Source organism: Ranitomeya variabilis, chromosome 4, assembly GCF_051348905.1.
Source record: "Ranitomeya variabilis isolate aRanVar5 chromosome 4, aRanVar5.hap1, whole genome shotgun sequence".
NCBI classification, from domain to species: Eukaryota; Metazoa; Chordata; class Amphibia; order Anura; family Dendrobatidae; genus Ranitomeya; species Ranitomeya variabilis.
This window is the reverse complement of record NC_135235.1, coordinates 9071855-9086444: the sequence shown is the minus strand read 5'-3', so window position 1 is coordinate 9086444 and position 14590 is coordinate 9071855. Positions and strand designations below refer to the sequence as shown.

Here is a 14590-nt window from a genome sequence, read left to right as displayed (position 1 = left end):
AGAGCTGGAAAAAGCGCCATTTCTGAGGCAGATATGGGCTGCGATTTTTAGGTAGAGGTTGGGGGCAATATCCTGCCTGAGAATACCAGCCCCCAGTTGTCTGCTTAAGCTTGGCTGGTTGTCAAAAATGGGGGAGACTCCATGCCGTTTTTTTTAATTCATTTAACCCTGATGTGGAAACATGAAACAAATCACTGCTTTGGTACCATGGGGTCTATATGACCCCAGGCTCAAAATCGGCATATTTCATTAAAATGGACATGCTGGCTGTTCAGAATAATCAAGTTTTATTCTGTCATCATTTCAGAACACAGTTATAAAATCAAACGTAACTTTGAAGTGATTTATTTGTCATCATCAAACACAAACTGAAATTTATACCAAAATGCTTTACTAATAATTAAAAGTATTAAAATTCAATAAAATAAAATGCACAATAACTGCAACTGTGTGGATTTTAGTAACAACGTAATGACAACGAATGATCTGGCAATAAGTGTAGCCCTTGCATTCACTGCACGTCATAGTGCCATGTTCTTCACAAATGATCTTGCAGTCATTGCAAACAATTCTCGTCTTTATGCCCTTCGATCGAGGACAAACATAGCACCGTTTGCGCTGTCCTGTAACACTGCTGGTGTCACTTGGAACTAGCCATTGTTTATTTATAATTATACTACAAAACCTGTGAATAAACAGAAAATATTAAAAAAAAAAAATGTCAGACAATAAAGGCTCTATGGGGTCAGGAGAGTCCCAAACACAGAAAATTGAAAATAACTTTGAAACAAAATTGAAAAACAAATTCAAAATATCATCAACGTAAGCAGAACTATGTTACTTGAAAATACATAGAAGGTCAATGTCTGAGATTGACCAGTTTTAGAAATAATTCAATTTATTCAGCGCTGGGGTCTATATGACCCCATGGTTCCCAAGCAGGGTTTTAAATACACACATTAGTTGCTTCTTACCTGATAAACTGGAATCCATTTTAAAGATGTCGGAAAGTCGGTTATTAACAGGCTCATAGGGTGAATCCTCCAGAAGTTCATTTCCTACAGGAGACAGAGGAAAAATCAACTTTAGGGTACGTTCACACGGGAATTTTTTGCTGCTTTTTTTTGCTGCTTTTTTTAATGCTAATTTAGGTGCGTTTTTTTGGTGCGTTTTTGGTGCGTTTTTTGGGTACGTTCACACAGGACTTTTTTGCTGCAGATTTTTGCTGCTTTTTTTATGCCAATTTTCAGCTGCTAGGACACCTCACAATGGCTCTTCACACCTCACTACCAGGAACTCCCTCACAATAGATCACAAACAGGACACCTCACAATGGCTCTTCACACCTCACAATGGCTCTTCACACCTCACTACCAGGAACTCCCTCACAATAGATCACAAACAGGACACCTCACAATGGCTCTTCACACCTCACAATGGCTCTTCACACCTCACTACCAGGAACTCCCTCACAATAGATCACAAACAGGACACCTCACAATGGCTCTTCACACCTCACAATGGCTCTTCACACCCCTAAGCTCTTGGCTGTGAGATCCCTTCCTGCTGGCCATGATTTTCTGCACAAAAAAACGCAGCAAATAATGCTACATGCGTTTTTTCAGCGTTTTTGCAGCGTTTTTTTCATCACCCATTCAAGTCAATGGGTGAAAAAACGCTGCAAAAACGCAGCAAAAACGGTGAAAGAAGTGACATGCCCTATGTCCAAAAAAAGCAGCAAAGCAGAAAAAACTGATCAAACAAAAAACCAACGTGTGTGCATGAGATTTCTGAAATCTCATAGGCTTTACTGGTACTGTAAAAAGCAGCTGAAAATTAGCATAAAAAAAAGCAGCAAAAAAAAAGCAGCAAAAAAGTCCTGTGTGAACGTACCCTTATGTGGCTATCAGTTATCCAGTGAGGCAATGTATCAGAAGGACAGCAGAGCAGCATATATGTAGATATTAGTTACACAGTGACAATATCAGAAGGATAGCAGCATTAAACATGTAAGTACTTGGATAAAAATACAGTAAATAACCAGAGCCCGCATGAGTTTGTAGCAAACAAGTCATGCCAGACTAATCTAATCTCATTCTATGATGGAATCACTGACTGGGTGGATCAGGGAAATGCAGTAGATATTGTAAATCTCGACTTCCGGAAAGCATTTAATAAAGTATTTCATACTATCCTTATAGAACAAATGACCAAGTATGGGATTGACAAGGCTATGGTTAGGTGGATTCATGGCTGGCTCATTAACGTACTCAAAGAGTGGTGATAAATGGTTGCACGTCCATTTGGAAAAGTGATTCAAGTGGGGACCACAAAGTCCTGGCCCCAGTGCTGTTCAACATTTTAATAAATTATTTAGATAAGGGAACTGAAGGTAAACTAATCAAATGTGCAGACGATGCAAAGCTAGGAGGGATAGCTAACACTAGAGAAGACAGAGAAAGGATTCAAAAGAAGAAGCCTGAACAATGGGCAGCGACTAATAGAATGGTATTTATTAACAAGGAGAAATGCAAGATTCTACATCTGGGGAGGAAAAATAAAAAATACATCTATAGAATGGGAGGAATAGAACTAAGCAACAGCACATGTGAAAAAAAAGACTTGGGTATACAAATAGATCACAGACAGCACATGAGTCGACAGTATGATGCAGCAGCAAAATTAAACAAACACAGTTCTAGGATGTATTAAGAAAAGCGTAGAGACTAGATCACGTGAAGTAATTCTCCCCCTCTCCTCCTCCTTGGTCAGAACTCATCTGGAATACAGGGTCCAGTTCTGGGCTCCACATTATATAAAAGACATTGAAAAACTGGAGCAAGTTCAGAGAAGAACTACCAGGATGGTGAGCAGAGTGCAAACCATGTCCTATGAGAAACGGTTAAAGGATCTGTGAATGTTTAGCTGCAAAAAAGACTGAGAGGAAACTTAATAGCTGTCTACAAATATCTGAGGGGCTGTCACATTGTAGAAGGACCATCATTATTCTCATTTACACATAGAAACTTGAGAAGCAATGGGAGGAAACTGAAAGGGAGAAGATACAGATTAGATATTAGAAAAAAGTTTTTGACAGTGAACGATCAATGAGTGGAACAGGTGACCATGTGAGGTGGTGAGTTCTCCTTCAATGGAAGTCTTCACACAAAGGCTGGACAGACATCTGTCTGAGATGGTTTAGTGACTCCTACAATGAGATGGGGGTTGGACACAACGACCCTGGAGGTCCCTTCCAACTCAAACATTCTAGGATTCTATGTAGATATTAGTTATACAGTGACAATGTATCAGAGGACAACAGCATTATATATGGAGATTAGTTATACAGTGACGATGCATCAGCAGTATTACAGAATAGAACATACAGTACAGACCAAAAGTTTGGACACACCTTCTCATTTAAAGATTTTTCTGCATTTTCCTGACTATGAAAATTGTACATTCACACTGAAGGCATCAAAACTATGAATTAACACATGTGGAATTATATACTTAACAAAAAAGTGTGAAACAACTGAAAATATATCTTATATTCTAGGTTCTTCAAAGTAGCCATCTTTTGCTTTGATGACTGCTTTGCACACTCTTGGCATTCTCTTGATGAGCATGAAGAGGTAGTCACCGGGAATGGTCTTCCAACAATCTTGAAGGAGTTCCCAGAGATGCTTAGCACTTGTTGGCCCTTTTGCCTTCACTCTGCGGTCCAGCTCACCCCAAACCATCTAGCTTGGGTTCAGGTCTGGTGACTGTGGAGGCCAGGTCATCTGACGTAGCACCCATCACTCTCCTTCTTGGTCAAATAGCCCTTACACAGCCTGGAGGTGTGTTTGGGGTCATTGTCCTGCTGAAAAATAAATGATGGTCCAACTAAACACAAACCGGATGGAATAGCATGCTGCTGCAAGATGCTGTGGTAGCCATGCTAGTTCAGTATGCCTTCAATTTTGAATAAATCCCCAACAGTGTCACCAGCAAAGCACCCCCACACCATCACACGTCCTCCTCCATGCTTCACGGTGGGAACCAAGCATGTAGAGTCCATCTGTTCACCTTTTCTGCATCGCACAAAGACACGGTGGTTGGAACCAAAGATCTCAAATTAGGACTCATCAGACCAAAGCACAGATTTCCACTGGTCTAATGTCCATTCCTTGTGTTCTTTAGCCCAAGCAAGTCTCTTCTGCTTGTTGCCTGTCCTTAGCAGTGGTGTCACGCTGTGACTGTCTTGGTGTGACACGACCTGGCGGGTCGGTCACAAAACGGCGAAACACACAAGGGTACACTGGTGACACTTTAACAACGGTGGGCCCTGTCGGTAGGGAACGGGGAATGGGCACCTCCTGCACTCACCTGAGAATGTGCCCTGCTCTTACTATCGTCCCTATACGGGTTCTTTCAACCCGTCGTCGACCAGGATACCTTGTCCCTCACTTGCTCTGCTCTAATCCCTATGTAGGGAACTGGCAGGTGAGAGCACTGGTCCCACCGCTGCACTAATACAACACAGGGGAAAGTTACACAATAAAGGGAAAAAGAAACAATAACAGCACACTTAGCTTTCTCTACTGCAATGCACCGCACAGCAGAGTAAGGCACCTGGAATGAGTATTCAGCTGTAGAACCACAGCACTCAGCAAGCTCCTTTCTCCAGCTAGGCTGGTCTCCAGAAGGACCTGTATAACCAACAGTCAGCTGATGCATCAGGTGACCTTTTAAAGGAAGGTGGGAGTGGTCACCAACAACACATCAGCAGAACAAGCTGCAATGCAATTACACCAGCGGCCACCAGGGGAAAAACTGCATTAACCCCCGATGACCTGAAACGAAAAAAGGTTTTAATCTGAGGGAAACCAGATCTGCCACAGATCCAAACATGGATGACAAGTGGTTTCCTAGCAGCTATTTTACCATGAAGGCCTGCTGCACAAAGTCTCCTCTTACAGTTGTTGTAGAGATGTGTCTGCTGCTAGAACTCTGTGTGGCATTGACCTGGTCTCTAATCTGAGCTGCTGTTATCCTGCGATTTCTGAGGCTGGTGACTCGGATAAACTTATCCTCAGAAGCAGAGATGACTCTTGGTCTTCCTTTCCTGGGGCGGTCCTCATGTGAGCCAGTTTCTTTGTAGCGCTTGATGGTTTTTGCAACTGACTTCTGCACAACACAACTGATGGTCCCAACCCCATTTATAAGGCAAGAAATCCCACTTATTAAACCTGACAGGGCACACCTGTGAAGTGAAAACCATTCCCGGTGACTACCTCTTGAAGCTCATCAAGAGAATGCCAAGAGTGTGCAAAGCAGTCATCAAAGCAAAAGGTGGCTACTTTGAAGAACCTAGAATATAAGACATAATTTCAGTTGTTTCACACTTTTTTGTTAAGTATATAATTCCACATGTGTTAATTCATAGTTTTGATGCCTTCAGTGTGAATGTACAATTTTCATAGTCAGGAAAAATACAGAAATATCTTTAAATGAGAAGGTGTGTCCAAACTTTTGCTCTGTACTGTATATGTAGTCGTTAGCTATAAATGGTCGCGGGTAGCAGTATTACACTCTGTATACAGGCATTAGTCACACAATGACACTTCACTATCCTGCTGTTTCACTGCTGTGGAACACGGCAGACACGTCGGCTTCATTCCAGGGGCAGGACTACTGCTCGGCCATGTTTGGCATTTCCTTGGCTGTATCTTGATCAATCCCTTAATTTAGGGTTGGGGGAGATGTAGATGAGGACAGAGAAGCCCCTGCAGCTGGATGTGGGGGGCACATACTTTTCCCACCTCAATGTCTATGAATGTAGATGAGGACAGAGAAGTTTCTGGAGGTTCTTTCATATCATGGCTGACCATGTGGCTCGGGGGAAGGGCGACACATCAAGATGCATTACAGATGTGTGTGGCAGCTAGACCCTGGACAAAAGAGTAGTGAAGACTGAGGTCTCGCTCGCTTATCCCCGTGCCCAGAACCAAGGCACTCCCCCTGTGGTGACCTATGTCAGGGAGAGACTAGGTGAGCGAGAGCTAATAACCCGGGCCCCTGCAATTTCCCTCAGACTAGGGAAATCCTGACTGACCCTCTACCTGGAGTTTACACTGATGGTGTGCATGTCTAGGCCTCCACCCTCACCCTATCTCCTGAGCTCAGCCCTAGGCTGAAACCTCCGCCCACCACCCAGTGAAAAGGTAATACTCCAATACCCACAGTTAGCACAGACAAGGATAAAGGAAAATATACACCAAGCCGCAGTCACTCAGGAATACACTATAAATGTGCAGGGCAAAATAAACACATATATAGGAAGGAGTAAATAAGACAAAGGAAAATACACCACCAGCAACGAATCGCCAACCACTAGCTCTCCTCACCAGACCGAGATAACAACGCACAAGACAGTAGCTATAATCGGCGACGCCCAATGATCAGGAGAACTATTTAAAGGCAATGGGCATGGCCCAGCTTCCAATCCGAGGATCAGGTAAATTAACCCCGGAACAGCTAGATAAAATCTAGCAGACGCCAATGAGCAAATAGTGGTCAAAAGCGGAATTACCGCTGTCTGTCGGACGACCTGGTCTGAACAGCGTCCGACATGACAGTACCCCGCCTTCTACGAGGGACCCCAGGGCCCTCACGGCTAATAGGACCCGGCTTGTCCGGATGACGGCGGTGAAACAACCTGACCAGCCGGTCAGCATGAACGTCCGAGGCTGGTACCCAGGACCTCTCCTCAGGCCCATAACCACGCCAGTGTACTAAGTACTGTAAAGTGCGACGCACTACACGAGAGTCAACCACCTTGGAGACTTCAAACTCCAAATTACCATCCACCAAGACTAGAGGTGGCATAGGCGCTGCGTCCACAGAACCCACCACCTTCTTTAGAAGAGACCTGTGGAACACGTTGTGTATCTTATACACCGTAGGAAGCTCCATTCGGTAAGCTACTGGGTTAATGACGGCGGTGACCCTAAATGGACCAATAAACCGTGGGCCCAATTTAAGGGATGGTATTTTGAGTCTTATGTTTTTTGTGGATAACCACACCCAGTCATCCACACTCAGGTCCGGACCTGGCACACGCCTACTGTCAGCCACACGTTTGTACCTAGCACCCACACTCAACAGGCGCTGCTTAACTCTCCTCCAGACTGATGACAAATGTGCTCCTAACTGGTCCTCCTCCGGAACGCCGGAAGAGCCTCTCTGACTCAAGGTACAAAATTGAGGATGTAGCCCGTAAACACAAAAAAACGGAGACTCCCCAGATGACTCCTGGCGGTGATTATTGATGGCAAACTCAGCCAAAGGAAGGAAGGTAGACCACTCCTCCTGGTTATCAGAGACAAAGCAGCGTAAATACTGTTCCAAATTTTGGTTCATACGCTCAGTCTGACCATTTGACTGAGGATGGAACGCCGAAGAATGAGATAACTTGATTCCCAGCCGTGAGCAAAACGCTCTCCAAAATTTTGCCACAAACTGAGACCCCCTATCAGACACGATGTCAGACGGAACCCCATGAAGTCTGACCACCTCCTGCACAAATACTTGAGCCAGAGTCTTAGCGTTAGGCAACGCAGGCAAAGACACAAAGTGCGACATTTTAGAAAACCGATCAACAATCACCAAGATGACCGTGTTTCCAGCTGATGAGGGCAAATCAGTGATGAAATCCATGGAGATTTCCGTCCATGGCTTACTAGGTACCTCAAGAGGAAGTAGTGTGCCAACAGGACGGGAGCGAGGCGTCTTAGCCCTAGCACACGTGGTACAAGCTGACACGTATGAGACCACGTCCTGTTGGATCTTGGGCCACCAAAACCGACGTGACACAAACTCCAAGGTACCTCTAACCCCTGGGTGGCCAGCCAGGACAGCATCATGATGCTCCGCCAAAACCTTTAGGCGGAGATGAAGCGGTACAAAAGATTTGTTGACGGGAAGCTCAGATGGTACCTCCTCCTGAGCCTCGGCAATCTCAGCCTCAACCTCGGTAGTGAGAGCCGAAACCACAACACCCTTTTGGAGGATGGGTACTGGATCTTCCCGAGGTTCTCCCCCCGGAAAACACCTGGACAGAGCATCCGCCTTAGTGTTTTTAGACCCCGGTCTGTAAGTGACCACAAAATTGAACCGCGTGAAAAACAATGCCCAGCGAGCCTGCCTGGGAGATAGACGCTTGGCAGACTCCAAATACAGCAAATTCTTATGGTCGGTAATAACAGTAACCTGATGTACCGACCCCTCCAAGAAGTGTCGCCATTCCTCAAAGGCCAACTGGATTGCCAACAACTCCCTGTTGCCGATATCGTAGTTACGTTCGGCAGACGACAGTTTCTTGGAGAAATAGGCGCACGGACGTAAACCACTCAAAGATGAGCTTTGTGATAGTACCGCCCAAACACCAACCTCAGACGCATCGACTTCCACAACAAAGGGTTTAGATACGTCAGGCTGCATAAGAATGGGGGCTGAAACAAAACTGTTCTTAAGAAATTCAAATGCGCGCACAGCAGCCTCAGGCCAGACGGAGAAATTGGTACCCTTTTTAGTCATGTCAGTTAGCGGTTTAGCTAAAAATCCTTGATAAATTTCCTATAGTAGTTAGAAAACCCAAGGAACCGCTGAAGTGCTTTCAGGTTATCAGGACGTTCCCAATGCAGCACCGCCTGCACCTTAGCGGCGTCCATTTTAAAACCAGAAGCAGACACAATATAACCCAAGAAAGGCAACTCTTGAACAGAAAATACACATTTCTCAAGTTTTGCATATAGCTTATTCTCTCTGAGAAGCTGTAACACCTGCCTGACATGATCTAAATGAGCATCACGGTCGCAAGAATATATGAGAATGTCATCTAGATACACGATATCGAATTTCCCCAAAACATGCGAAAACATCATTAATGAAATGTTGGAACACTGCAGGTGCGTTAGTCAACCCAAATGGCATCACCAAATTTTCAAAATGACCCTCAGGGGTATTAAAAGCCGTCTTCCACTCATCACCTTGACGGACTCTTATGAGGTTGTACGCCCCCCTGAGGTCAAGCTTGGAGAACCACTTAGCACCTGCCACCTGGTTGAACAAATCTGGTATCAGAGGCATAGGGTATGGATCACGTACCGTAATCTGGTTCAACTCCCTGAAATCCAAACACGGGCGTAATCCGCCATCTTTCTTCTTCACGAAGAAGAACCCTGCTGCCACCGGCGAGGATGACGGCCTGATGTGCCCTTTGCTCAAGCTTTCAGCAATGTAATCTTTTAACGCTTGTCTCTCCGGACCGGAGATGTTAAACATCCTTGCTTTAGGCAATTTGGCCCCTGGTTTAAACCTGATAGTACAGTCATAGGGACGATGTGGCGGCAACTCTGAACAACCCTTCTCAGAGAATACATCCACAAAATCCAGAAGTGACTCCGGAACGCTTGAAGTCACCGCAGCCACACATGTGGCCAGGCAATTCTCCTGGCAGAACTCGCTCCACCGAATTATGTCCTGAGTTTTCCAGTCAATTACTGGGTTGTGCATAGACAACCAAGGAAAACCCAAAACCACCTGAGCAGGAAGATTCCTGAGCACCTTACATGTAACCTGCTCGGAATGTACAACTCCTATGTGGAGTTTCACCTCAGCCAGAAACTCAGTAATCTCCCCCTGAGAGAGAGGAGCAGCATTGATGGTGACCACGCGGATAGGATGAGGCAGTTTTTCAATCCTAAAACCTGCTGTGCGTGCAAACTCCTCATCAATGAGATTTGTGGCTGAACCACTATCCACAAAAACAGTAATAGGCAGCTCACTGCCAGCAATAAAAACCTTAGCAGGGAGCATGCACTGAGAAACCACCATGGAGGATATACATAAGCTCAGACTGGTCTCCTCCACACCCTCTGAGCTTAGAAGTTTTCCGCCGTTGCGTTTTTCTTAGGCAGCAGAGGACAGATGTTAATAAAATGACCAGTTTTACCACAGTAAAAACAGGCTCCCTGCTTCCTGAGCTCAGGGGCTCGACGCTTCACATGTGACACCCCTGCGACACCCCCCGTGGGCTCACCTGCAGCAACCTCACGTGAACCTAAACCCTCTCCCATAGGCGGTGTCTCATGCTCCCCCTGACGCAAACGGCGATCATTGCGGACAACCAGACTCATGGCGGAATCTAAAGAACAGTAAAAAAGTTATGTTTCAGCTCACCCCCATCAGAAAATCCATGAGAGTCCACAGAAACATCCGAGCAAGGAAAACGCCATCGCCCAACGTCCTCTGCTGAGTAAGGCTACTTTCACACTAGCGTTAACTGCAAACCGTCTCAAAACGTCTTTTTTGCCGAAAAAACGGATGCGTCAAAAAAGTGAAAAACGGTGACAAACGTATGCCACGCATACAGCATTTCGACGCAAATCCGCTAAACGTTTCCGTCGAAAATACTGGATGCGTTGCATACGTTTTTACCATCCGTTGCATCCGTTTTTCCGACGGATCCGTTTTCAAAATGGGAGGCTCCCAAATTTGATTGGCTACTGGAAAATATGGAAAACTATATAGTTACTGTTTTTACAGCCCATCTTTGAGGGTTTTAGTTTTGTGGCAGCGATGGAAGGTGTTCTTGTGAGGATTGCGAGTTTGGTTACCGACGTTATCTTTGAGACGAATCGCCTGGATATCATAGTGCGGGAGAAGGAGGCGGCAGCGGAAAAGCGTAGGATGCTTCTGCAGGAACGGAGACGGAGACGACTCTGGATACATCCGATTAATGAACTACGGATGATGATAAAGGGATCCAAACCCTAACCCTACCCCTAACCTCACCCCTAACCGTTTAATGAACATTTTCTGACAGTCATAGTGCCACGTATTTCAGTGCCACTTATTTAAGTGCCACGTACTATAAATACTATAACTACGTGGTTATACGTGGCACTGAAATATCGTGGCACGTAAATACGTGGCACTTAAATGCGTGGCACTGAAATACATGGCACTGAAATATCGTGGCATTTACATGAAATACGTGGCACTTATGTACGTGGCACTTATGTACGTGGCACTTAAATACGTGGCACTTAAATACGTGGCACTTATGTACGTGGCACTTATATAAGTGGCCACTGAAATATCGTGGCACTTAAATACGTGGCACTTATATATGTGGCCATATATGTGGGGTTGAAGGCCCAGGCCAGGTTTATATAGATTTGGGGGTGTCTGGCCAATTGGCAACAAAATCCTTCTTCTGAGCATGCTCAGTGTAAAAAAACGTATTGCAGTGCTGCATTGCGTCGTACGATGTGTCCCGACGCATCCGTCGCTCATAGGCTTCCATTGTAGCCAACGACGCATGCCGCAGGATGCGTCACGACACGTTTTTTAGGCGGAGACAAAAAACGTTACAATCAACGTTTTTTGCCGACGACGTGTCGCCAAACTTCGACGCATCCGTCGTACGACGTACACGACATATGCCAATCCGTCGCAATACGTCGCCAATACAAGTCTATGGGGAAAAAACGCATCCTGCAAACACTTTTGCAGGATGCGTTTTTTCTGAAAAAAGACGTTTTGAGACGGTTTGCAGTTGACGCTAGTGTGAAAGGAGCCTAAGTAAGAAAAAAAAATCCAACTCCGGAGTAAAAGTCATCAATTTTATTTCCACATATTTAAAATTCGGAAAAAGCTGCTTGCAAGTAACTGCACAACTATTTCAGAAAAGAAGCCATAAGTTAGCTGAACGCGTTTCGAGCACGCATGGTGCTCTTTGTCCACAGCATAAAATCTAATCTAATCAAATCTAGAGAAGCAGAAGTCTCGTACATCAGGAGGGCTTTTTTAACCCTTCCAGAAATCCCATGTATAAACTGACTCTGGATCATTCCATTGTGTATCGATCTCCCAACGACGAAATTCAGAACAGTAATCCTCTGCAACTCGCTCTCCCTGGCGAATAGAGCGTATCTTAGACTCTGCTAGAGCCATTCTGTCAGGTTCGTCGTAGATTTTTCCAACAGAGGAAAAAAAACTCTCCACAGAGTCAAATGCAGCAGAATCAGATGGCAAAGAAATCGCCCATGCTTGGGGATCCCCACTTAACAATGACAACACCAGGCCCACACGCTGAGCCTCATTACCCGAAGATATCGGGCGCATCCGGAAATATAGTTTGCAAGCTTCAGGAAAAGAAACAAATTTACTGAGTTCCCCAGCAAATTTTTCAGGCAAAGGAAATTTAGGCTCAGCAACTCTTCCTGTCGCTCCAGCCTGCACATTAGACACTGCTAGTCCCTGTTGCTGTACTGCCCCCCTCAACTCCGTGACCTGTAGGGACAGCGCCTGTAACTGGCGGGTTATGGAAGTCATGGGATCCATGACAAAACACAAAAAAGAAAAGAAACCCCTTTTTTTTTTCTTTGTAGTTGGGCCGATTATAATGTCAGGGAGAGGCTAGGTGAGCGAGAGCTAATAACCCGGGCCCCTGCAATTTCCCTCAGACTAGGGAAATCCTGACTGACCCTCTACCTGGAGTTTACACTGATGGTGGGCATGTCCAGGCCTCGAACCTCACCCTGACTCCTGAGCTCAGCCCTAGGCTGAAACCTCCGCCCTCCACCCAGTGAAGAGGTAATACTCCAATACCCACAGTTAGCACAGACAAGGATAAAGGAAAATATACACCACGCCGCAGTCACTCAGGAATACACTATAAATGTGCAGGGCAAAATAAATACAAATATAGGATGGAGTAAATAAGACAAAGGGAAATACACCACCAGCAACGAATCTCCAACAACCAGCTCTCCACTCAAGACCGAGATAACAACGCACAAGACAGAAGCTATAATCGGCGACGCCCAATGATCAGGAGAACTATTTAAAGGCAATGGGCATGGCCCAGCTTCCAATCCGAGGATTAGGTAAAATAACCCCGGAACAGCTGGATAAAATCTAGCAGACACCAATGAGCAAATAGTGGTCAAAAGCGGAATTACCGCTGTCTGTCGGACGACCTGGTCTGAACAGCGTCCGACATGACCACCTCACTCAGAGGCTGAATACTCCCCTTTCTTAAAATTATGAAAAGCCATTTTTACACATCTTGGCGTATGAACATCGTAGAAGAAAGACAAAGGTATCACTATGCTCAGCATCTATGCTCCATTAACCTGGAGGTTAATTTGAGTGTAAACACATCTTGGCTATGAGCCCCAGTTAAGCAGTAATGCGTTTCTCAATTTCTGCGCTGAGCTCCCAAAACCCAACAGTTAGGAGCCCTGTCCCTGCGGTTTCCAGAAATATGAATTGCTATTTCTGAGAAGATCCTGTTTTGATATATTTGGTCTTAAAGGACCACTGTGGCTACAAAAAGGGATTGCCATGCGCTGATACCCTTTACTTTCGGTTTCACAGCTGCAAACAAAAACATTCCTGAGGGAGGGGGGAAAGAGTCGCTTAGAATTCCACCGTGCTGACAGGCAGAGAGAAGAGGGGGGTCAGAGAGCCCACAGCGTGTGTCTGCCACCATGGTACTGTACCTTCTGGAAAATTACTCCGAACACGGCATTTTTACATTATCGTGACAGGGGGCACAAACTTTCTCCATATTAATGTCTATGGATGTAGATGAGGACAGAGAAGCCCCCGGAGGTGGATGTGGGGGGCACATACTTTCTCCATATTAATGTCTATGGATGTAGATGAGGACACAGAAGCCCCCGGAGGAGGATGTGGGGGGCACAAACTTTCTCCATATTAATGTCTATGGATGTAGATGAGGACAGAGAAGCCCCCGGAGGAGGATGTGGGGGGCACATACTTTCTCCATATTAATGTCTATGGATGTAGATGAGGACAGAGAAGCCCCCGGAGGAGGATGTGGGGGGCACATACTTCCTCCATATTAATGTCTATGGATGTAGATGAGGACAGAGAAGCCCCCGGAGGAGGATGGGGGGGGCACATACTTCCTCCATATCAATGTCTATGGATGTAGATGAGGACAGAGAAGCCCCCGGAGGAGGATGTGGGGGGCACATACTTTCTCCATATTAATGTCTATAGATGTAGATGAGGACACAGAAGCCCCCGGAGGAGGATGTGGGGGGCACATACTTTCTCCATATTAATGTCTATAGATGTAGATGAGGACAGAGAAGCCCCCGGAGGTGGATGTGGGGGGCACATACTTTCTCCATATTAATGTCTATGGATGTAGTGAGGGCAGAGAAGCCCCCGGAGGTGGATGTGGGGGGCACATACTTTCTCCATATTAATGTCTATGGATGTAGATGAGGACAGAGAAGCCCCCGGAGGAGGATGTGGGGGGCACATACTTTCTCCATATTAATGTCTATAGATGTAGAGGAGGACACAGAAGCCCCCGGAGGTGGATGTGGGGGGCACATACTTTCTCCATATTAATGTCTATGGATGTAGATGAGGACAGAGAAGCCCCCGGAGGAGGATGTGGGGGGCACATACTTTCTCCATATTAATGTCTATGGATGTAGATGAGGACAGAGAAGCCCCCGGAGGAGGATGTGGGGGGCACATACTTTCTCCATAT

General features: G+C 45.7%; 1 protein-coding gene across 1 annotated transcript in view; it reads right to left on the bottom strand.

Annotated features, from left to right (window-relative positions):
* GFRA1 (GDNF family receptor alpha 1) overlaps nucleotides 1-14590 on the bottom strand; it is a 337336-nt gene that overhangs the window by 261013 nt on the left and 61733 nt on the right. The window contains exon 3 of the mRNA XM_077257918.1: nucleotides 975-1058. Within this exon, the coding sequence (XP_077114033.1) occupies nucleotides 975-1058 (84 nt within the window). The remainder of the gene's footprint in view (nucleotides 1-974; nucleotides 1059-14590) is intronic.